Raw genomic sequence first — 25,180 nt, 5'->3', positions numbered from 1 at the left:
CTCCAAGTACACCGTTGAAGCTGCATCTAATAAGGACACAGCAAATGTCACTCACCGTACTTTCCGGGTCATAAGGCGTGACTTTTTTCCTCGAGTTCGACCCCTGCGTCTTGTATAACGAAGCGCCTAATCCCTGTATGAAATACGAAAAAAATCAAAGAGACCGCCTGAGTACCAGTCAAACAACTTGTGATAATGCATGTTTCAGCTACTAGGTACTGCCCTGGCCAAGTTTCCTGGAGCTCTCAAGCCACCCAGCTATCACAATGGACCTGCCTTTGATCTCACCGCACAGAGCACACATATTTCCACTCTGTTAAACTCGGTCACTGACCGGTCACTGACCCCGGTGCAGGAAGTGTTTCCTTTCTCAGATATGACAGGGGAACCACCTCTCATGGCAAAAACTGGGTCATTTCCACCCTGTATTCTTCCTTTGATGTGCGGCTTATTTTCATTCTTCCACCGTTTGTTACCGGTATACTTTTTCAATTTTGGTGCGCCCTATCGGCCCCCTGCGCCCAATGGGTGACTGGATTACAATTTTTGTTAAAAAGAAGGGGGTGCGCTGTAGCGCCTTGTCACCCGGAAAGTACGGTATGTTAATATTCACCAGAATGTCTCAAATGGTTTTATAGACAGCTTATAATTCACCTCAACTTTCAAATTCCATTTTAAAGACCCGACTTCCTTGAGTAGTTTTTGTTTAAACAATGTTTTAATTCTGTTTTACATGTTCATGAACTTTACATTATCATAACGTGAAAAACAAATCTACAAGCAGTTGTTAGCGCTTCAAAAGACAGGTATAATGTTATCTTCTTGTGACAGTACTCTGCCTCCCATGATGGCAATATTTGTAAGCAAATGTGTGACTGTGAAAAGCGAAGCAGAACACAACCTCATGAAACAAAAGCATGACAGATTTATGCAGATTTATTCATCATTCCATGTCACCTGTACTGCAGTACATACAACAAATTTAATAGCGAAGGATTACCATACCAGTTACATATCAAAATATCTCCCTGAAAAACAATCTGGCACATTCACATAGTTTCCACAACAGCTTGTGATCTGACATCCACTGTAAATCTGTACACACACAAATGCACAATCATAATCGTCTGTGTAAACAACAACGGTCATACACAATCAAATCAGAGCGAGGAATTCATTTTCTCCAATCACAATAGACGAATTTCCCGAAAAGAACTGTCGGGTTTGTATGGATTGTGGGAGAGTGACATTTTCTTGCAAAACCTCGTACGTACAAACATTGGAGGGGCCAATCACAAGCAAGAAGAGGTCACTCTTCAACAACCCACACAAACCCCATGGAGTTATTTCCGAAAATAGTTTATTACGAGGTAAGTCGAATTTTAAGACCAATTTCTAACAGGAATATCCTGCCTAATGGAAAGGTTCAAAGACACACTCCGTCCAGCTACAGCCACATAACACCTCGTATACATAAACAGTGTTCATTTTTTGTCGTACTTGTAGAAGCCTTCTCCTGTTTTCTTCCCAAGCTTTCCGTCAGCCACCAGTTTGTTCACATACGGGCTCTCCTGGAAGATCTGCACGTCTGGGTATTTCTTGGACCAACCTAAAAACATAAACAGTAGCAAGTATCTAGATGCAGACATCATGCCCGTTTGTGGTACCTGTCAAGGTGCGACACAAAGGGTAACCAGAAACTTCCAAATGAAAAAGACTTTATATCATTCTATAGTCAATCCCTGACTGGCTGACCAACAGGGTATTACTGTCCAAAGGTACTGGGGGTTTTAACAAACATGATTTGGGTTTGTATCCGTTACAGATCCACAGTATCTTTGGACAGCAATCCCCCATTAGTCAGTCAGTCAGTCAGTCCCTTGGCACGAAGCTTCAGCTATCCGCAGCCAGAAAAACTGAGGTAACACTGTTTGCCTGAAAGTTTGACAATACTGCAAAACAGCACGACGCCAAAAAAATGACTGTACCATCAATGATGAATTTAGTTGTGTCCAGTCCTACATAGTCAGCCAGCTCAAAGGGCCCCATGGGATAGCCAGCACCCAACTTCATGGCTGTGTCGATGTCACGTGCACTGGCATCACCTGATTGGAACAAAGCCAAAAACAAGTTCAAAAGACAAACGCTTCATCAACATAACCACCATCCTAAAACCATCAAAATGTTGACATACAAGTAACACCTTTTTTGGTTGTTTCTTCATATTCTATAAATCATGGTAACCTGCCATGAGACCATATCTACAATGCTTACATGCAGCACAGCTGAAAACAAATTGGACACTTTAATTTTTGATTAGAGACAAACACAGTTGGCCCTGTACTACAGTGGTACCTCCCTATACCACCCCTCTCTTTTACGGGTCCCTCAATAATACGACGGACTTTTCTCTGACGGATTTTTTCTCCTTCTTTGTCTTATTTCTCACCTCCATATTACGTCCCCCTCTCTATTACGACATACGACCGTCCAAACGTGGACTTATAACGACTTTTCCCAAAATTATCACGGGGTTGGTTTACTCTGACTTATATCTCCAGTCGAGTGAGTAAGCGATACGGACACAAACACGTGCTGAAATCCTGTCCGTGTATATCACTTCGGCACGCTAACGGCTGAAGCCATGGTTTTTCGTTTCTATTTCAGGTCATTACTTTATTTTGAATAGATAAAGGTCATTCGCCAGATGTCTGCTTCATTTTGCAAAGAACTGTGCAGGAACTCCTACCTTTTAAACACGCAAAGTTACAGAAACGTTATGAAAGCAATCCGATCATCGAACCAAAACCGAAAGTTGTGGTGACGTCATGTCATTTTGCGATGTACGTATGCAAAGCGTGTGTAACATTTTCGGTCTAGCTAACAATGGCGGCCGACGAACATGGGTTTTGAAATCTGGAACTGTTCTTGGTTTTCCCCGATCCGTGACCGAATGACGCGATATACAACCACGCGTTCGTTTGAATCAATAAATTCTTCTCAGAATCCCGTCAGTGAAGTTTGAAGGTGAGTAGTGGAGTACGTGTCCTAAATTACTCAACTCTGTGGACAGTCCGTAGTGCAGTTGTCCCCAAGTTGAATGAGTGAGTCAAGTTTCGTGAAAACTGACGCTTTTGGCTACAATTTTACATCAGTTTCAACACACTGCCGCAGTTCTTATTCGTTTTGTTCCTTGCGTTTGGGACACTTTTCTTTGTTTTCAACCAAATCGTTGCTGGGTATCGTATGACTATGATTAGTAGCTGGTATCGACATCGATGTGCATGTTTTGGGACCGCATGCTTTCGTTCGACCTCAGCTTGTTTATTTCAAACCTTAACCCACGAGTAGTTACGGGGCTTGATTAAGCAAGCAAGAAAACTGTGTGGGTAATTAATTGAATTAGAAAACAGGTTACCATAATCGTTTAAGGAAAGAATAACATTACTTTGTGGGCGGAATCAATCAAAACGCCAATGTCATTCCGGATCATTGACGGACCCGGACATAACAAAACCATCCTCCATAATACGACCCCTCCATAATACGACCGAATTTCGGTTACATTTTTAAAGTCGTTATAGAGAGGTACCACTGTACTATAACATTGAATGTGCATGACAGAAAAACCAATGACAAAAAGAAATTGGCCAAATTTGTATCCTTTGTATGGTTGTTTTTTTCATTGGCCAGAAAAACTGAGTCCCAACTTTCTGTCCATTGAACATACCCCTCTCCAACATGCGAACAGCCTCCATCATGTAAGGGACTAGCAGGCGGTTGACAATGAATCCTGGAGTGTCCTTGAAAAATAAACCAAAAATCCTTCATGTTTTGTTTGTTTGTTAGGGCAGAGACATACATACAGAGATGCAAAGCGAGGGCCGCTCGCGTGAACTCTTGGGTTACCGCGGCGCTCGGTCAGCGTGACCTCGCGCGATTGTTAGCCATCATCCCATACGTTGTTGTTTGCTTGCTCTCTGACACCGATTTGAAGTGCTTTTCTGTCATATTTCTTTGGATATATCCAGCTTCAGACGAGAGATATCAGTGGTAAGTAAACTTGATTCCTATTCTGTAGCTTCAATAGTGTGCACACGAACGCATTTGAGAGGATTGGGTTCCCGAAGTGAGTTAAAAACGGTTCCTTCGGTTCTTGCGGCCATTGTTTCTAAGTCCATTGTGCGTGGAGGCAATGTTTGGGAGCTAATATTTTCTTTTGTGCGCAACTTTGCTTTCCCTTAGCTGGCAAATGCATTACTGGTGTATACATTAATCTGTTTGTATAATTTTTGACGCGCTGTAATTAAATTTGATGCTTTTAAATCTCACTCAAGCGGTTCTCGCACTTACACTGGCGTGTGGAAAAAAAGTTTTTAAGGAGAAATGAGCGAAATTGCTTACTTTAGGATTCATCTTCTAATCACCAAATGATGCAATAATCTTCTTGTTGTGATTTTCTGTTTCTCTTGAGTGCAAATAATTAACAATTTGCATGTTTTATTATCTATGATTTTCTATGAAACAGTTATAACTCTTTAAAAACACAACACTTGGCGCCAGTGGGAGGATTACTTGCCCCTGCCGTAGGCGAATATAACGCGAGCTTGGCGCCAGTGGGAGGATTACTTGCCCCTGCCGTAGGCGAAGATAACGCAAGCGGGAAGACAGCGCTTCGCATCTCTTCTATCTATGTCTCTGGTTAGGGGAAAAAGTGCATTCATTCAAAAGTATAAAAATAGTTCAGTCTTCACAAACCAACATTAAATCAAGAGTAAGGATGCACATTTTCACTAGTGCTATCATGTACACACAAATACACACTCATAAAAAAAGCTAAACCAATTCCCGCTAAGTTATGCAGTTATGCATGACCAATGCAAAAGCACATAATTATCAATTGGTTTCTTAATTCTCACATCAGAAGTTACACACATGAGATGAAGAAATTCTCCACTGTAACAAAGTGTAGGCATATAACGTTGGCTATACAAAAATGCTAAGGGTACCTTGCAATCCACTGTTGTTTTGCCCATTGCCTTTCCCAGCTGAACAAGGCGCTCAAATGTTTCATTGCTGGTTTCTGGGATTTTCACAACCTGAGAAAAACAGTATGTTGAAATCAAAACTCGCACCAAAACATTAAAAGCAGATACATTGTACAGACGTTTGAAACAGTTCTCTGGAGTCCCTTCATGTAACTCTCTCAATGTATCAGGTCTACTGTGTTCATGTACATAAAACAGCTACATAAAGTACAAAGGTGCTAAAAGAGTACTAAGGAGACAAATTAAAATGCCAATCACATTCAGATACAACAACTACTATATCAGTACACTAGCATACAAAGTAACTGTCCTACATTCATCTCACCTCCACCAGCTTCATCATTGGCACAGGGTTGAAAAAATGGAGACCTCCAAAGCGATCAAGTCGATTTGTAGATTCAGCGATGTCTCTGATGGGTAGCGATGAGGTGTTGCTAGCAAAAATGGTGTGCCTGCAAATATAAACTTCAAGTGTTAACAGAAATAATGTTCCATGTGTCTACTACATGCATATTAACAGTATCCACTTTTTTCTTTAAATACATGCACAAGCACGCATACAGTACTTTGTGTATAAGTTTGATGCTGCTCGACACAGACGACACTGAAGATCATTACCATGCGCATATAAACACAGACTGAATTTACAGAACAAGATGTTACCCTTTTCTCCTCTTGCTATGAAAAACAGACCTGGGAACCAATACGATTTCGGCGTATCTTGTACGCTTGATTGTCTAAAATATGATCAGTACGGTCAGTGAAAAAAAATACGACGAGAAAGATTCTTAAGACTGGTTTTTTCTGTTTCTTTTAATGATTAAAATCGAAAATTTTTAAGTAAATTTTCATTTCATTAATATACTTACCCGAATCACATAAAAGCATTGACGCAGTCTTACATGCTTAAGGTCTGAAAAAGGCTACCCGTCTTAAACAATTTTAAAGGGGAGCAACCCAACACAAAAAGTGTAAATACAGGCATGGCAATGACCACCTACCCGGGGAGTTACCTCCCATCCGGGTTACGTGACGTCACTTCCCCTGTAAACACCACGTGTAACTTCATACGACTTAATAGACTAAAAAATCATATGCGGGGTTGGCGGGAGGGAATACACTATGTGATTCGGGTAAGTATATTAATGAAATGAAAATTTACTTAAAAATTTTCGATTAAATTACATATTCTTACTCCGAATCACATAAAAGCAGATAGCTTCAACAAGGCGGTGGGAATGAAAAACCAAACACACTCTTAAAACCTTGCCAAAAACCTGGCCTGCTGCCAAAAGGTCAGGAAAAGGGCCCAGTGAGAAAGAAAAACGAACTCACTCTAACCCTTGCCAGGAACTGGCCCGCTGCCAAAAAGCAGAAAAGGACCTGAGAACTATCCTGATTGACAGTCGTGATGTCTCTCAGGCAAAAGTTGCGAAAGACGACATCAGAGAGCCAGAAATGTGTGCCCAGCACTTCTTCCAATCTCCTGGACCAAGCGACCCAGAAAGAGAACCCAGCCTTGGATAAAGCCGAGCCGAGTAGAGAGGGAAAGACAAGCTGCCCCCCCCCCCCCCCCTTTCGGATGGAAGGAAATGCACATGCACCGAAAAACGATCTATGCGTAAGGTAGTCCGATCAGTGAGGTGAGGGACAAACCTCGCGGCGACCATAAGACGATCACGCCAAAGTAATCAAACTTAGGAATGGCGTGAAGCCCAAGTCTGTGAACCTCTTACTTCCAGCCGAAACTGGAAGCAGCTGTCGTGGACGACTGCTGACGTAAGTCGAAGCTCGAACCGGGCGTGACAGTAGCCTGTGCACTAGCCGGTGAACCTCTTACTTCCGGCCGAAGCTGGAAGCAGCTGTCGCGGACGACTGCTGACGTAAGTCGAAGCTCGAACCGGACGTGACAGTAACCTGTACACTAGCCAGTGAACCTCTTACTTCCGGCCGAAACTGGAAACAGCTGTCGCGGACGACTGCTGACATAAGTCGAAGTTCGAACCGAACGTGACAGTAGCCTGTGCACTAGCTGGTGAACCTCTTACTTCCGGCCGAAGCTGGAAGCAGCTGTCGCGGACGACTGCTGACGTAAGTCGAAGCTCGAACCGGACGTGACAGTAGCCTGTGCACTAGCCAGTGAACCTCTTACTTCCGGCCGAAACTGGAAGCAGCTGTCGCGGACGACTGCTGCTGAAGTGACCGGTGACCCAAAACACAATGACTAAAAACCAGAGTGTTACAGAACAGTCTGCTTGAAGGTAAATGAAGGAAATTCAAAAACCCCAAGTAAACTTCGTAGCCAAAAACCTGAGAGAGGAGATAAGCCACAAAGAATGACTCCTCCAACAAGCATTGCCAAAGACAATGTCCCCTCAGGAAAAACTGAATGTTACTTCCGAGGCCAACTCAAGCGCAACTTAAGTTTGGACGAAACACCAGAACACGTCTGATCGCTAGAGAAGGACGGAGTCAGACTCTGCGAAAGACGCGCAGGACCAAGTCCAGCAGCTTGTGGCAAACTGAGAAGAACGGGGAAGCCTGAAAACAGCAGCCCCACTCAAACGGAAATCGTCCTATCTCATCTCCTGCCTAAGATGAAATAAAGGAAAGAAAGTCGAAGTCCGAAGCCACAAGAACAGGGAAAACAACAACCATCCCGCCCACAGGTGGAATGGCTGTTGCACCAGCCGAGGCTAAAAAACCCTGGATGCCCTAAGGTCAGCCGCTGTTCCGAAACTCAGACGTACCAATGAAGCGTCTGTGAAAGAAACAACCTCTCCGGTAAAACCGGAAGTGCCACTGCAGCAGCCCGTGACTGAACTGCTGTTACACAACTGAGGCCTGAAGCTGTAAAACCGAAGGACAGCGCTAGCACCGACCAGAAGAGACCTCAGCGGGTGCTCGACTGATGGGCCTAGATCACTGTGAAAGGATCGGCTGACGCATAAACAAATATGCACTCATTAGATCAACGGGAGTCCCCCGACCTCACCACTCCCACAAACTATTGGCTGTGTACAGAGACCATCCAATGACAACTTGCAAGGAGAAGACCCGCCCCGCCCTCACCAAAGTGGAGGGCGGAGGGGGGGGGGGGTGTGACCGGGGGCACTTCCTTGGGGAGAGAGGCTTGCTGCTAAGGCTGCCCTTCTCCCTGCCCAAAGGAGATCTAATCCTCGAGAATCAGACAGAGACTGCCCAATGGCCGCCTGCTGAAAACGTCCCGAGGCCTGAGCCTGCTTCCCGTGAGGAGGCCAGCTCTGCTTTAACCCTTGTAGAGAGAAGTCAGAGATCCGCTGATCTCTATCCCACGGGATCTACTTTTCTTTTCTGGTAAAAACACCGAAGTTCAAAAAGCAGGTCCCTCTACTCCGGTCAAAGCCCAATTGTCCCTCCTAGCCTGCTCAGAGACCTGAGCATGCGAGAGAAACAAGTCCTCCCTACACCCGACTATAAAGAGAGGTGAAGGGAGGACAGCCTCTTTGTTCTTCGTTCGCCCTAGCTAGGCTAAACGAGTGGAGATGCCATCAGAGTCCTGATACAAACTAAGCGTGGAATGTTCAGTGACTCCAGGAAAGAGCGCGAGAGCGCTCTGATGACCATCCCCGAAAAAGAGGCAAATTCCAAAAACTGACGTCCAAATTCCTCTAAATTCCTGCGTTCCCATTAAGGTGTACGCGGAAGAGCAAAGACGTCAGCAAAATCCGACCCAGCTTCGGCCAAGAGAACTTCCTATGACAGGAAGAAACAAAAGACGAAGCCTGTGTAGCCGAAGACAGCCGAGGCTGTGCTTGTTCCGGAACTGACCCGTGAAAACCGAGTAGCAGAACCGGAACCCGTGGATACCACTTCCGGTAGGAGATGGCCAGCCAAAACCCGCGGAAGATGGTACCCACATTGAAGGTGACTATCGAACCGGAAGTAGGAAAAAACTCCTCCTTCGCGGAACGGAAGTCCGACATCGCTGAATGCAACCAAAGAGGAAGCCAATGTCCCTCCATAAAAAATCTGGAAGTAATCTCCATCGAGGCCTTGAGAGAAGCCGAGAGATTCGACAGAACGTGTCTGGTCTCTGGCTAAAGCCTGTATAACAGAATAGCCCAGAGAACTGACACTGACCGAAGTCACAGTTGCCAGTGGAAAGCTACTGAACAGGATAACCGGAAAACCGGAAACCCGTTCAACCGGAAACCGTCCTGTCTCACCCCTCCCATAAGAGGGTAAGACAAAGAGGAGGTAACATCCGAAGCCACCAGAACTGAATAGACAGTAGACGCAACACCCGACCAGTGAAGTGACTACCGTCCCGGCCGAGGCTGAAAGCCTGCATGCCCATAGGCCAGCCGATGTTCCTCACTTCGCTAACAGTGTTAGGAAGAAGAACAAAGCATCCGGACAAAGCCGGAAACGCAACAGACAAAACCGCACAATGCGGAAGCAAATGTTGCGTGGACTGAGGACAGAAGACCGAACGCCCGTAGGCTAGTCCGCGGTCAACTCCAGTAGAGACACACAGTGTAATCGCAAAGGAGGACCTATGCTCCCGGTAAACCGGAATGAAGACTGTCCGGATGTCCGTAGGACGTATCCTGTTCCTCACTCACTGCCCTCCGTATAGGAGCAGCAGGGGGAGGAACGGCAACTCCGGGCGGAGCCAGAAAAGCAACGGACGAAGCCGCATAAACGGAAACGCCTGTTGCGATGACAAAGGCCGAGGCCAGAACGCCCGAAGACCAGTCAACGGTCAACCCCAGTCATGACCTCTGTGAGTGCACGGGATGGAGGACCTTCGTTTTCGGGAAAACCCGTAAACGCGACTCCCGAAAACGGAAGCCGCCCTTGCCTATTCACAGCCGTGTAAGCAATGCAAACTGGCTTAGAAAGAGCAGAAGATTAAGCAACGGACGAAGCCGCACACAGCGGCAGCGTCTGCTGCGAGGACTGGGGCCGGAAGCCCGGTGGCCCGAAGGCCAATCCACAGTCGACACCAGCAGGGACCTTCGTGGGTGTGCCAGATTGACCTTCGCTTCCGGGAAAACCCGGAAACGCGACTCCCGCAAGCGGAAGCCGCCCTTGCTCAGTCACGGCCGTACACGCTGTGCGATCAGGCCTAGAAAGAGCAGCATATCCTGACTAGCAGGAAGTTTTGCAGTCGACACCAGCAGGGACCTTCATGGGTGTGCCAGATTGACCTTCGCCTCCGGGTAAACCCGGAAACGCGACTCCCGCAAGCGGAAGCCGCCATTGCTCAGTCACGGCCGTACACGCTGTGCGATCAGGCCTAGAAAGAGCAGCATATCCTGACTAGCAGGAAGTTTTGCAGTCGACACCAGCAGGGACCTTCGTGGGTGTGCCAGATTGACCTTCGCCTCCGGGTAAACCCGGAAACGCGACTCCCGCAAGCGGAAGCCGCCATTGCTCAGTCATAGCCCTACTCGCTATACGATCGGAACTATGACGAGCAGCATATCCTGACGGGCAGGAAGTTTGCAGGTAGTGAGCCTGCGACCGAGAACTGTTGCTCAAAAGAGAGCGTCCGGTGGCTTCACGAGAGCCAGTGGAGCAGTTCGACTTACCGTCCATGCCCCCCACAGGGTTCATACAGACACCTGACAGTGAAATTCAAGGAGTATTCAAGGAGTTTTCAAGGAGTATTCAAGGAGTTCAAGGAGGTCAAATTGCATAGGTGTTCACGTGGAAAAACTTTCATCAACCATGCATTCAAAGCTCAAACCAGAAACGTAAAGTAAAACAAAAACATTTATTTACTTTTTTAAATTCAAAAATTTTTAAAAGCACTTTCCACCCGGCATGACTACGATTTTCGACCGGCGATGGCTTGAAACGCTGTCACAATGAATCGACACTCTGCTTCTTCAGAAATGGCGCTAAAAGCTACCCGGATGAAGGGGAAGTAATCGGTTTCAACTTCCCTTCGCACGATGGCAGACGACACACGACTTGCACACAACACGCACACAATCGATATAAATTGCTGAAAAACTTTAATATTAACATTTTTTTTTTTTGCCTGCACTTCAGAATTCAAGGAGGTTCAAGGAGGTTAAACACAAGAATGACCATTTTCTCCAAATTCAAGGAGATTCAAGGTCCTTGAAAAGGGGGGTTGAAAATTCAAGGAGATTCAAGGAGATTCAAGGAGCGTATGAACCCTGCCCCAAGGAGGCAGCAGACGCAGCTGAAGGCCCGCGACCGAAAGCCGTGGCCGACAGGAAGCCAAAGAGCGGCCGTCACCCGCCGCCGGCGGAAGTACAACGCTGGAGACGGCGTGTGAAGCTGCAATCTTCCCTCCCAAACTGCGAAACTCTGGAAAAAGAGAGCAAACAGTATAGACACCAGAGCGCCGCGCTCCGATGCCAAGAGAGGGAAAGCAAGAAGCAAGACACGTCACAGACGTGCTAAACTGCCCCCCAAATTCATTTGGGGCAGAATAAGTAACGGACAAAGCGGTTATACATGCTTAGTACGAAACAACAACAAATGCCAATGGTCTGAAAGACCAATGACACACACCTAACCATGTTATCTCACCGTCAGACGCGCTGACGCAGACAACAGGCGGCAAAACAAAGAGTTACTGAAAATTAACAAGTCCAAACGGACGAAAAATTTAGCAACTACAACAAACTTCCTGTCAAACTAATGACTAAAAAAGGAAGCGCTTACCAACTAACAAAGCAGAAGGCAAGTAAAGAGGTAAAATAAGGATTACCTAACCAAAGTATAGGCCGTGCCACATTCGCCGTCAGCCAAGCTGACAAGCAAACACGGAGCCCCAAAATGCGTTACTGAAAAAATTTTCACAAGTCCGCAAAACGGACGAAAAGTCAGCAACTACAACAACATTCTTGTCAAAATAATGACCAAAATGGAAAGAGCTCACCAAACACGTAAAGGCAAGCCGTTAAGACGGGTTAGGCGGCCGGTGGGTGTCCTTACAAACACCAGCACTCAGCCACACACGGAGCCAAAAAATTCGACGACCTCTCTGCTGTAGGCTGAAATGTCGTATGAAGTTACACGTGGTGTTTACAGGGGAAGTGACGTCACGTAACCCGGATGGGAGGTAACTCCCCGGGTAGGTGGTCATTGCCATACCTGTATTTACACTTTTTGTGTTGGGTTGCTCCCCTTTAAAATTGTTTAAGACGGGTAGCCTTTTTCAGACCTTTAGCATGTAAGACTGCGTCAATGCTTTTATGTGATTCGGAGTAAGAATATGTAATTTAATAACTTTATTACTCTGCATAATGATTACAGCTTTTGTCATTACAAATTGAAAGAAGCATTTATTTTAAATGTATTGGTAAACTTAATAAAAGATGCAACGGACGCATGCGAAGCATGTTTGAATCATCCATGTTCAAATGCAGGGGCTCACATCCATGAGAGGTGGCATAGGACAAATGTCCTGGACAATGCAAAAGTGATAGGACATTTGTCCTGAACAAATATAAATCAACAGGACATTTTTTCTGGCACCAATTTTCGTGTTGCTTTTTCGGAGAAAAAAACCGCGAAGGGAGGCAACTGTCAACCGGCTTGGAGCATTCAGAGTTGAGACTCTTGGAAGCTGTTCTCTATAAAAAGCACATAAAATCTACCCAAGTTTCGTCTGCTTGCAGAGACACATCGCTTCGCAAAACATCAATAAAATAGCAAAACAAACTACTGTAAATTGAACAGTACTGACAATGTCCGGATCAAATGAAAGCTTAATCGGACAATGACCACTTTGTGACAAAAACAATAGGACATATGTCCTCTTGCATGAAAAATGTATGGGACATTTGAAAAAAATATCCGTGTATGTCCGATGTCCGACGTGGATGTGAGCCCCTGCAAATGTTATGTGGAGTACACCAAATGTTTCTTTCTTTCTTTATTTGGTGTTTAACGTCGTTTTCAACCACGAAGGTTATATCGCGACGAGGGAAAGGGGGAAGATGGGATAGGGAAAAGGGGGGAGATGGGATAGAGCCACTTGTTAAGTGTTTCTTGTTCACAAAAGCACTAATCAAAAAATTGCTCCAGGGGCTTGCAACGTAGTACAATATATGACCTTACTGGGAGAATGCAAGTTTCCAGTACAAAGGACTAAACATTTCTTACATACTGCTTGACTAAAATCTTTACAAACATTGACTATATTCTATACAAGAACCACTTAACAAGGGTAAAAGGAGAAACAGAATCCGTTAGTCGCCTCTTACGACATACGGGGTGCAGAGAAATAAGGATGTGGAAAAGAAGACTTTTGGTAAGTGAAATAAAGGTGATGGATCCAGTCAGGTAGAAATAAGACAACAAGAAAAGAATTGGAAAACTGCAGGGAATAGTAGGGAGAGTTTTCTTGGAAGGAAATATAGGTGAAAGGACTGGTAAGGCAGAAATAAGACAAAAGAAGAGAAGTAAAGGGGTGGGGTAGCTCTGTTTAAACGCTCCCGCCGCGTGAAGGCGACCCCATGGGAGCACCACATGTTTCGAAAATACGGAAAGTTTGTTTGAGAATACTCCAATTGAAATACAGGAGTTCCCAGGTCTGGAAAAAGTACACAACAAAACTGGCCTAAATGATAAAACAGGAGAGATTTATTTCTCTTACTGTGGTGCAGCCTCATCGAGAGCACTGAACAGTTTCTTTTTCACGTCCAGGTTTTCCACAATGGCCTCCACAACCAGATCCGTGCTTTTGGCAGCATCAACAGGGTCTGTGTTCAGCTGAATCCTACCCATCACATCAGCCACAAAAGATGACTGTCTCTGAAAATGCAAAACAAAATAGTTTGTTTCTTTCTTTTGGGTTTGGGGTCATTACACATTTACATCCTTCTGTATTGAAAAGCTGGTTAACCAAAGGGTTCAACGACCTCAAATATCAGAGACAAATCATATTTCCTTTTTTTTTTTTTTTTTTTTTTTTACTATTCCAACGGTTAATTCAGAAACAAGAATGACATTTCTCGTTGAAACTCAAGCCGAAAAGCTAAGCAGTGTCAGTCAACACATTTTGACAAATCTGTTTAAGTACACTGGCACCCATCCAGAGGACGTCTGTACCGCTGACATCAAATCTTTCACTGCAAGCATATTCTTTTATAACAGGGATATCATGGTTTAGCCAAACAGACAAATAAACACTAAGTTTGTGGGGTGTTTTTTTTATCACAGAAGGAACCCCAAGTTACTGGTACCACTGTACCAACAACAACATCTTTTGTCGTAGACTTTTAACATTCTTTAGTTCTTCTTTTGTTTGTTGTTTGTTTGCATACCTCCCCATCATCTGCAAACTTCTTCTTTGCAACTCTTCCCAGACTCTTCTGAATGGCTGCCTTGGATTTTGACAGAATGTCATCAGTCTGATCAACCATCACCACATTGTGACCTGTTGCTGCAGCAACCTGCGACATAAAATAAAGTTCAGATAAAAAGCACAGTTATAATTCTAACATAAGTTTAATACTGCATGACTTTGATTTTCTTGCTAGGGAATGGTATATGAATAGTTGCCTTGCTTTACAGCAGTATATCATGAACCTAGCTGTCACTATTCTGTTGCAACATTATTATTTTGTCTTGCACACAAATGTTCTTACAAGGGTTTAATATTAAAACAGTTCAGACTTCACTGTCTTGCAAGGATATTATTTTGAATATAGCCCCTTTCACTGTAGTTCAACCCATTGAAGGAATGAGACGGCACTAACAAAGGTGAGGGTACTGTAGACTTATACATGCTTCTTTGGGCCATTTCATTGTCACTTTTCTTGAAGATCAGTTAGAAATATGTACATGCAGTACATATATACATTGCATATTTCATTCAGAAAGTCTGTGAGGGAGACAAAAAACACCAACATCAAAACCTGATGGCAATTTCTACTGATGAAGCCTGCATTCTAAGTGTACCCGCAACATTTCGTAATTGGACTGACTAAAAGGAGGGACATGTGGGTTACAAAAAGAAAATCTGCTGTTGGTGCTTTAAAGACAAACAGTACAATTCAAGTGCAAGCAGTTAAAGGCACAGTAAGCCTCCCGTAAACCATCACAGATACTGTCAGGCTTTTACACACAGTACAAACACCCTTCCATTTGAACGCTCACCAAACGGGAACATCCTAGGTGCCCTACGTAAAGAGCGAGCAATTTTCAAAGAATTAATTTTGCGGAGAGAGTGTCAGAGACAATCGGACCGTGGTGCGTGTTGGCGCTAGACCTAACTTTTAAAATCTAAATAATAAATTGACAGCTTGTTACACAAACATTCTTAAATCATAAAAGAATTCTTTTTTCATCAAGACAAGATCAGTACAATTCGAAGTTTTGAAAGTTTGAAAAAAGAAAAGCCCGGAAGCAGGGTCACGCAAGGTCGTGGTTCTCGTAGCAGACGACGGTTTAGATCGCCAGTTCCTCTGAACAGCCATCGCTAGAGTTCTTGTGAACCACAGCCGTTTGTTTCGTGCATAGTCAGAGGAACTTAATAACGTGCTATTGCAGATAAGCTCACAGCGAGTCGCATTCAAATTACTAACTGACGACTACATTGTGAAAAAGGGAAACTTGATCACACGGGTTCACGATGGCTCAGGGGTAAGATAAACCACGCAAAAATAAATTCTTTCAAAATTGCTCGCTCTTTACGGAGGGCACCTAGGATGTTCCCGTTTGGTGAGCGTTCAAATGGAAGGGTGGTTGTACTGTGTGTAAAAGCCTGACAGTATCTGTGATGGTTTACGGGAGGCTTACTGTGCTTAAGAGTCAGTCTTTATACGTCCCAAGGCCAAGCCTTTTCATTACTGCAGAACTTTGCTCGTCTACACATGGGTTCACATGCATGCCATGACTGTGCCTCCAAGCTGTTCGCTTCCTTTTTACACACAGGTGATGTACTGTTTATTATCTCTGACGGGGTTACGAGTAACAGTCCATGGCCTTGAAAGATACGGGACCAAAGTCCAACTTAGTGAAATGCCGGTAAGGTATTTTGTGCAGAAAACCGGAAGAAATTCTCATTTTTATCGTTCTGTTGGTGTCACTTTACCTGTGCAATGCCAGAACCCATAAGGCCCCCTCCTATGACTGTCACATGCTTGATGGCACCTGCCACGGCAGGACTGGTGGAGAACTTGCGGCAATACACTTGCGATATGTGCGCCATGCTTTTCTTGTTGTCAGACGATGCCCTGAGAGTGGTTCTCGGTCTCCCGGTCGCGCAATGATACCGTGAGCACCTTTACTTTAGACCTAATGTGTTGTCTCGAAAGAAAGAGTTTCCTTTAAAGTGAACTCCCCTGAGTGGGCGTGTCACACTGGTGTAAAAAGAAATTCTCTTTAGATTAGTGGCGTGTCACAATGCTCAAAAAGTGTGATCTGTTTTCAATCGATATAACAATCTGCTGTCACAGGAATTAGCAAGGGAACATAATTATATAGCTATCCACAATAAGAACTGCTAAAACTTTGGGGGGAGGGGGGGGGGGGGTTATCTGTTTGTAAGAGACTAATATAATTTAAATTTAAACGTTTATATGTGATGCTCACATTTTTTCTTTCTTGAGCATATACCACAAACCTACTTCACCAATCTTGACTCACCCAAAGATATAATAACCAGTAGAAATAAACAAAGAGAAAAAAAAACCAAGTCGTGTAAGGCGAAATTACTACATTGATTTAGTCAAGCTGTCGAACTCACAGAATGAAACTGAACGCACTGCATTCTTTCACCAAGACCTTCTAGCATAGTCAGTCCCCCGCTCGTGGAAAAGGCTGTGAAATTGACAAGCCAGTACAGCGGGGTAGTGGTTGCGCTGAGCAAGTTCGCACGCTTTTCTGTATCTCTATTCTTTTTAACTTTCTGAGCTTGTTTTTAATCCAAACATAACATATCTATATGTTTTTGAATCAGGAACCGACAAGGAAGAAGATGAAATCGATTTCAGAAATTTAATTTAATCATAATTTTCACATTTTTAATTCTCTGAGCTTGTTTTTAATCCCAATATAGCATATTTATGTTTTTGGAATCAGAAAATGAAGAGGAATAAGATTAAATTATTTTTGGATCGTTTTATAAAAGAATAATTTTAATTACAATTTTCAAAGTCATTAATTAATTTTTAAGCCTCCAAGCTGAAAAGCAATACCAAAGTCCGGCCTTCGTCGAAGATTGATTTACCAAAATTTTAATCAATTTGCTTAAAAAATGAAGGTGTGACAGTGCCGCCTCAACTTTCACATAAAGCCGGATATGACGTCATCAAAGACATTTATGAAAAAAAAAATACCCAGGAACTATCATGTGAAATTTCATGAAGATCGGTCCAGCAGTTTTCTCTGAAGCGCTCTACACACACACACACACATACATTACGACCCTCATCTCGATTCCCTGTCTATGTTAAAACATTTAGTCAAAACTTGACTAGATGTAAAAAGGAAATCAAATATGATTTATGGTGTGATTCTGTTTGACGAATATACTGTATACCCAGAAAAAGCCAAGCATTGCAAATGTGAATTAATTACTACAACACCCAAAATTAAAGTTCTGTTCAGTTGCGCACACACACACACACACACACACACACACACACACACACACACACACACACACACACACACACACACAGAGTACAAGAATTGCCATTGTCAAATGTTTAATGTATTTCACCAAACAAATATAGAGCTAGAACCAGTCAACAGAAAGGCATACAAAGCATATCACACTAATATTTCACCAAAAAGCTGAGAACACATATTTTGTGTCAAGCAATCAAAGCAGAAATCAAAGCAGAAATAAACTGTGCAAAGACCAACGTAACATACAAATACATCAATGAGCATTTTCTTTCACTTTGATATCAAAATCACAAGAAAACCTCAAGGGATCAGCTTCTTAGCGTAAAAAAAATCCATGTACACATTTTAAGACACATTTTCTTACTTAGGTACCGATAATTCAGCTGGGTTTTACCATTTTGAACATTACGGTATAAATACACAACGGCAGAAGCTAAACCCTGCAACTTTGATCGAGTGACTCAAACTTTTGATATGGAGTCATATGACATGCAACAAGAGAAACAACAAAAGCATTAGCAAAGTCAAAAGCAATGGTCTTCTTGCAGAGAAAAAAATGAGCCCAATGCCTTTCACAACATTTGAAGCAAATCTTGCTGGATGATGTGCATCTTTCTTTCTTTATTTGGTGTTTAACGTCGTTTTCAACCGTTCAAGGTTATATTGCGACGGGGAAAGGGGGGGGATGGGATAGAGCCACTTGTTAATTGTTTCTTGCTCACAAAAGCACAAACCAAAAAACTGCTCCAGGGGCTAGCAACGTAGTACAATATATGACCTTACTGGGAGAATGCAAGTTTCCAGTACAAAGGACCCAACATTTCCTACATACTGCTTGACCAAAATCCTTACAAAGATTGACTATACTCTATACAAGAAACACTTAACAAGGGCAAAAAGAGAAACAGAATCCGCTAGTCGCCTCCTACGACATGCTGGGGAGCATCGGGCAAATTCTTCCCCCTAACCCACGGGGGGCGGATGATGTGCAGTTCAGGGAATTAATGTATCTGACGGGAAAAAAAGTCAAAATAGATTAAATACCTGGTTGTAGGGGGCTTCAAAAGATATGGAAAGACTAAGACCATGCCCGTTTTTTACGTGAATACCACGTGTCAGCAATTTTGAAACGACAAAAAATCTTGCCGCCAGCCATATGGAAACATGCATTCTTTGTTTCTACCATTCTGATCAGTTTTGCCTCTGCCGTAACCGTAGTGCTGCTTCCGCACCACCATTGCGTCGCTTATCATTGCTTCGCTTATCAAACACCAGTTATTTTACGAGATAGCTATATCTGTACATCGTAGTTGGCTTTCCATACTTTTTTCTCCATTTTTTTCTCCTATAGCATGAGATTTTCCTTTTCTTGAGAAAAAAAAATATATATATATAATTGTCAAAGCTACCTGACCTCTTACTTTGTCTCATAAGCATAGGAAGAATATTGTCATTAATGATGATCATCCATTTCACAAACAAACTGCTACCTACCCTTTGCTGCTTTGCGTTTTATGTCAACAAAATTCATGTACATGTATGCATTAGAATAAACAGAAAACAGAAAGGGCCAAGCTATTTATCACAAGCCATTAATTTCACCTGTCAAGTACAACCATTAAAAAAAATCTACAACAAAGACAAGTAATACCACCGCAAGCATTCTTTTATGGGTTATTCTCCAGAGGTGTGTACCTTTTTCCGACATGCATTTTGGCAACTACAATGTATTCCCTTTAATTTTTTTCGTAATACTCCAGTTAGATAATGATATACACATGCAACAAAAAACATACTTTTGTCTCCTTTTTACATTTAGTCAAGTTTTGACTAAATGTTTTAACATAGAGGGGGGGAATCGAGATGAGGGTCATGGTGTATGTGTGTGTGTGTGTGTGTGTGTGTGTGGAGCGATTCAGACTAAACTACTGGACCGATCTTTATGAAATTTTACATGAGAGTTCCTGGGTATGATATCACCGGACGTTTTTTTCATTTTTTCGATAAATACCTTTGATGACGTCATATCCGGCTTTTTGTAAAAGTTGAGGCGGCACTGTCACACCCTCATTTTTCAATTAAATTGATTGAAATTTTGGCAAAGCAATTTTCGACGAAGGCTGGGGTTTGGTATTGCATTTCAGCTTGGTGGCTTAAAAACTAATGAGTGAGTTTGGTCATTAAAAATCGAAAACTTGTAATTAAAATTATTTTTTTTATTAAACGATTTCATCTTATTCTTCGTCATTTTCTGATTCCAAAAACATATACATATGTTATATTTGGATTAAAAACAATCTCTGAAAATCAAAAATATAAAAATTATGATCAAAATTATATTTCCGAAATCGATTTAAAAACAATTTCATCTTATTCCTTGTCGGTTCCTGATTCCAAAAACATATAGATATGATATGTTTGGATTAAAAACACACTCAGAAAGTTAAAACGAAGAGAGGCACAGAAAAGCGTGCTATGCAGCACAGCGAAACCACTACCGCGCTAAACAGGCTCGTCAGTTTCACTCCGTTTTGCACAAGCGGCGGACTACGGTCATTGTAAAAAAATGCAGTGCGTTCAGTTTCATTCTGTGAGTTCCACAGCTTGACTAAATGTAGTAATTTCGCCTTACGCGACTTGTTTTCAATTGTTAGTGTTCAAATCCATGCCACAACTTTTGGTTTCCATGTTACTAGGTTGACGTACTTCGAAACCCTTGCAATTTACTGAACATAGACAAACAAAATGTGCAAGTATTTGTAATTCTTTCTCTGCAGGCCAAGCATAAATATGGAACCAGTTATTTATTATTGAAATCGATTTGTACGGTTAAAATGTCTCGGTTAAGTAAAGACATGTCAACTTCGTAACCTCGTTTCCCCTGGTTCACAGCTCTGGAAAATAACCCTTATCAAAGTGAATTACACAGAGAAGCCACATACCTATCACAGACATTGAGTTTGCGGACAGCTCATGTATCAAATTTAAGCAAGTTTAATACCCCTGCTTACATTAAGTACATGGTCCTAGTCTGCTTCAAATCAAGCATTACAGATATCATTATTCATTCTGTAAAACACTCAAGTACGAGATTGTTCCCTAGACAGAACTGGATGTTCAAAAGAAAGAAAAACACCAACATGAGTAACATTAACATCAACAACCAGAAACAAATCTAATTTGTACCAATCAGAGCACACACAAAAAATAATTGTTCTGTAAATTTAGTCCTTGTTTTATGCCATAAATATCGTTTTCACATGAAAACTTCTCATAAACAATTCTCACATACACTTTCTTCCTTTCTCCATGTCTGTCACAGGCAACGCTGCAATCTTTCACGGGATATTCACATTGGGGCACCGCAAAGATATGGAACTGAATAAAATAACTCAAGGAGTTTGTCATCTTTGTAACCATCAGCATTCATAAGCATCAATCATGATGAAAATTCTGGATTGTTATACAATGCAAGAGAAGTCTTCACAAAACATAATATCAAGAAGAAAAGCTGGGATCAAAAATTAAGATGTTATAACATTTCAGTGGTCCCCTCATTCTTGTCAAATTGGGCAACAGGTCTACGCTTTTTTCCAAGGCCTTCTCTGTCTTGTGAGCTGGATGTGGCAAGATGAAAAAAAATATTGGACCATCAATGCAGACGTTATAAGATTTCAGTGGACCCCTCACGCTTTTCTACTTTTACTACAGTCCCCTCTGCTTTCTCTGCAGGCTTCTCCTCTTTCTCTGCAGGCTTATCTGCTTTCTCTCCAGGCTTGTCTGTCTTGTGGGCTGGAGGCTGGAGAGTGGAGAGCTTGACGCCTGCTTTCTCCACCAGCTCTGTGGCCATGGTTTTCACGCCTGCTGCCACGCTCACTATGGCTACGTTTGTTATAGCCTGAAACAAGCATCAAAATGACTGTATCATCGGCTAAGCTCCATCCTTACATTTGTTCTCACAATTTAAGACAATGTCCTCATCAAAATGTTAATGTTACAAGAACCGGTCCATAGAAACTGCAGTCTTTGCCTGCCTGCATCTTCGTAGGTCTGACACATGAGCCACAACTGTCTTCACAAAGAGAATCTTTGGTGTAGTCTTGATTGTAAGGCTTCTTTTTAAGCCTACTGTCTATATGATACTTACCGAGACAGTACTATTCTTGCACATTATCTATTATAGGCCGAAAAAATTGGACAAAACGCTGAGTGGGTACAATTATCTCCCATAACCATGCGCCACCGTGGATCCCAAGCACTGTCCGAGTGCTTCCCCCTTACAGGATGTAGGTGGCGCGTCCTCTTTCTTTATGAGCTGCAGACCCTCAAAAAGCCCATAACATATCAAGAGGGGAGGCGGGAGGGAAACTCTAATAGTACTGTCTCGGTAAGTATCATATAGACAGTAGGCTTAAAAAGAAGCCTTACAGTCAATATAACACTTACCTCGACAGTACTATTCTTGCACAGAATACCAGAGTGGTGTGAGGGTGATATGTAGAGTATTAAACTCCTTAATCAAAATCACTTAAATCCAAGGATTAAGATACCCAGGCAATTTTCGAACAGTACTACCGTAAAAGAAAATATACCCAAGAAACATACCTTAGACTGACGTGACCATGCTAGCAACCACTGCTGTGTGGTGAACTCAATGTCAAAGTCCAGGCCACTCAAAGCTTGAATACCACTGAGTCTACGGCAAGTGGCTAAAGCGATGAGGAACAATTAGTCTTAAAAATCAGCAACTTGATACTGATGCCTGCCAGGGGTTCAAACTCATTGCTACGCAGGAGTTTTGAGGACCAGAAAGACATCCCCCTTGGGAAATGAAACCCGAGGTTTAGACACCGCTGCATTGCTAATACCCGAAAGGACATTAGCGATGAGGGAGGACCTGATCAAGTGTTCAGGTCTGCGACCAGTAGCGGCCGCAATCGTGGAAGCGATGGCAGATCTGTATCCAAGAAGAGTCTTAGAAGAAAGACTCTTCTTTTGATACACTTCCACCAGGAAGTTGGCCAAGTCCTGTGTTGAGGGATAAAGCGGCTTTATCCCCTTGGACAAGGCGAAGGTGGCCCAAGCTCTCCAGCGTAAGTCGTAGAGCTGATTAGTTGATCGCCTCTTAGCGTTCAAGGAAAACTCTACTGAACTCTTGTGCAATCCTAGTGCAAGCAGTTTGGAGCGCACAAGAGCCATGCGGTCAAGCACAGACTCTCTGGACGTGGATGAGGGAGGCATGATCGAGGCTGGAGCAGACCTCCCCCGTCCAGATCCAGAGGTAGAGGGTCTACGTGGGTGAGACCGCGAAGATCTGGAAACCACGGAGCTGTTGGCCAGTAAGGCGCGACCAAAATCAGTCTTGGTCGTTCCTGCAGATATTTTGCCAGCACCCTCGGAATCAGAGATGTCGGGGGATAGGCGTAAGCATCGAGGAGCCTCCACAAGAGAGTGAATGCGTCCAAGTGGAACGCATTCATGTCTCGAAAGGGGCTGACGTACCTGGGAAGCCGAGCGCTGAATCGAGTTGCGAACAGATCGATCAGAGGACGGTCCCACCTTGCCCACAGACGCTGTAGAACGTTGTGAGCGATGGTCCATTCTGTGGAGAGAACCTGATCGCCCCGACTGAGAATTTCCCCGGAACGAACTGGACTGACATCCGGACCTGATTGGTCTGGCACCAGAGCAGAATCTCCTCCGCCAACAGGGAGAGGGACCGAGAATTGGTGCCCCCCTGGTGGCGAAGGTAAGCTAAGCATGTGGTGTTGTTGTCCCCGTTGAAAATCAGAGGGGCCAAGGACAGGCCGAATGGGAGGGCCCGAAACTCGAACACCGTGCCCTCCCAAACGAACCGGAGCAGATGTCGGTACCCCGGGGCCACCAGGATGTGGAAGTAAGCATCCTGGAGGTCCCAGACATGGCCCAATCGTTTGGCCGGATGGCCAACCGGACCGACGAAGGGGTTTCCATCTTGAACTTGCACCTGTGAAGGTACAAGTTCAAGGTGGAGAGGTCCAACACCGGCCTGAACCGGCCGTCCTTTTTGGGGACGGTGAACAGGCGGGAGCAGAACCCCGGAGAAGGCTGAGAAAGGGGGTAGACCGCCTTCTTCTCGACCAACGAGTTCACCTCATCCTGAAGAGCCTGCCATCTGGCAGGTTCTCGAGGAGGGGGGAACGTCCAAGGTAGAGCGGACAATGGAGGTTGTGACGACAGCGGTAGAGAAAACCCCGACCACACCACCCTCAAGAAAAACTGGTTGGAGACCAGTCTGCCCCACATGCCGCGGGCCCGAAAAAGGGAACCGACGGACGAAAGAGGGGCAACTTGAGGGGGCGTCAACGTAGGGCCGGGACTCACTGAAAATTCTGCTGGCGGGCAGGCGCAGGCTTGCGACCACCCCCCCCTGGTGGTGCTGCTTCCCCTTACCTGTCTGAGCACCCTTCGTCTTGCTTGGGAACGCAACAGGCGCCTAAGAGGAGGAAGAAGGAGGCAGTGAAACTGGCTTCTTCTTCTTCTTCTGAGGCTGGGAGCTGGAGGTGACTGTAGCACTTCTCTTACTCCCCGCCGCCGTCGCCGAAGCAGCGAGGCCAACCATCAGAGAATCAGTGTTCCTCTGGCGTGTGGACTCCACCACAGAACGAACAGTGTCCGGATGAAAGAGGGAAGAAGGCTGAGGAAACGTGTTCCTCAGACTCTTCCTCATATCCGGAGGCACTATAGAAGTAGGCAGAAAATGATCACGGAACAGGGCCAATAAAGTGGACCCGTGTTCCAATGGCCAATTCTGCCGCAGACGTCACGCACGATCGCACGGCATGCAAAGCCCGATCCACTCGAACCGTGTCAAGGACCCGAGTGGAATCGGACTCTGCCCGATCGGGAGGGTCCAACAGTGTGGACAGCGTGCTCATCCATGTCAAGGCCTGTGATTGGGCCTCGACTGTGGAAGAAACGGTGGCCTCAAGATTGTGGAACGAAGCAGAGCTCAGTTCCACCTTCTTGACCGAAGGCACCTCCCCAACGAACACATCACCGTCAGCCCCACCCTAAACACTCGAAGTCTGGAAAGGGAGAGTTCGAGAGTCAAAGGGAAAAGGGAGGGACGAAACAGATTGGACACGAGGAAACAGTGGAGGTGCGCCTCCCGAAGGAAAGCATGGCACTGAACCCGCGTCCTCCCGAGGAACATAGGTCGCGTTTGCACGTGAATCTGTACTCCTCAGGCGATGTGCTGCCGCTTCCACCGTGGCACTTAGACTAGGGTGGAACGCGAATTGCCGGCGGCCGGATCGTTCATAAAACGAGCCGCCGGCAGACGCGGCGTGAGCCTCCCGCGCCCGGGCCGAAGCGGACTCAAAGGACGAGAGGGCGTCTCAGGGAAGGACGTCCTGAAACTGTTCAAACGTCCTTCTAGCTGTGCGAGGACGAGCCTCCTGCCTCTCGTCCTCAGACCCCGGGTCCACGTCCTGTGTGTCAACACTAGACGACAGACGCTTAAGAGAGGCATCCGTGAC

The 25,180-nt window shown here is 44.4% G+C and overlaps 2 protein-coding genes across 3 annotated transcripts in view; both read right to left on the bottom strand.

Moving 5' to 3' along the window:
- Positions 1-920: 920 nt before the first annotated feature.
- Positions 921-16,312, bottom strand: LOC138959314 (hydroxyacyl-coenzyme A dehydrogenase, mitochondrial-like). Its single transcript, XM_070330740.1, has 8 exons — positions 16,120-16,312; positions 14,348-14,476; positions 13,678-13,835; positions 5,374-5,500; positions 5,010-5,099; positions 3,731-3,803; positions 1,989-2,105; positions 921-1,609 (listed from the first exon to the last, which is right to left on the bottom strand). Exons 1-8 carry the CDS (start codon positions 16,234-16,236, stop codon positions 1,485-1,487), a joined length of 936 nt encoding a protein of 311 aa, XP_070186841.1. The 5' UTR covers positions 16,237-16,312; the 3' UTR covers positions 921-1,484.
- Positions 16,313-17,720: 1,408 nt separating this feature from the next.
- Positions 17,721-25,180, bottom strand: part of LOC138959313 (zinc finger ZZ-type and EF-hand domain-containing protein 1-like) — a 115,672-nt gene continuing 108,212 nt past the window's right edge. For both annotated transcript variants that reach the window (XM_070330738.1, XM_070330739.1), the window contains exon 71: positions 17,721-21,558. In XM_070330738.1, the coding sequence (XP_070186839.1) occupies positions 21,325-21,558 (234 nt within the window). In that variant the 3' untranslated portion in view covers positions 17,721-21,324. The remainder of the gene's footprint in view (positions 21,559-25,180) is intronic.

This window comes from Littorina saxatilis, linkage group LG2 (assembly GCF_037325665.1).
Source record: "Littorina saxatilis isolate snail1 linkage group LG2, US_GU_Lsax_2.0, whole genome shotgun sequence".
Lineage (NCBI taxonomy): Eukaryota > Metazoa > Mollusca > Gastropoda > Littorinimorpha > Littorinidae > Littorina > Littorina saxatilis.
This window is presented reverse-complemented; position numbering and strand designations above follow the sequence as displayed.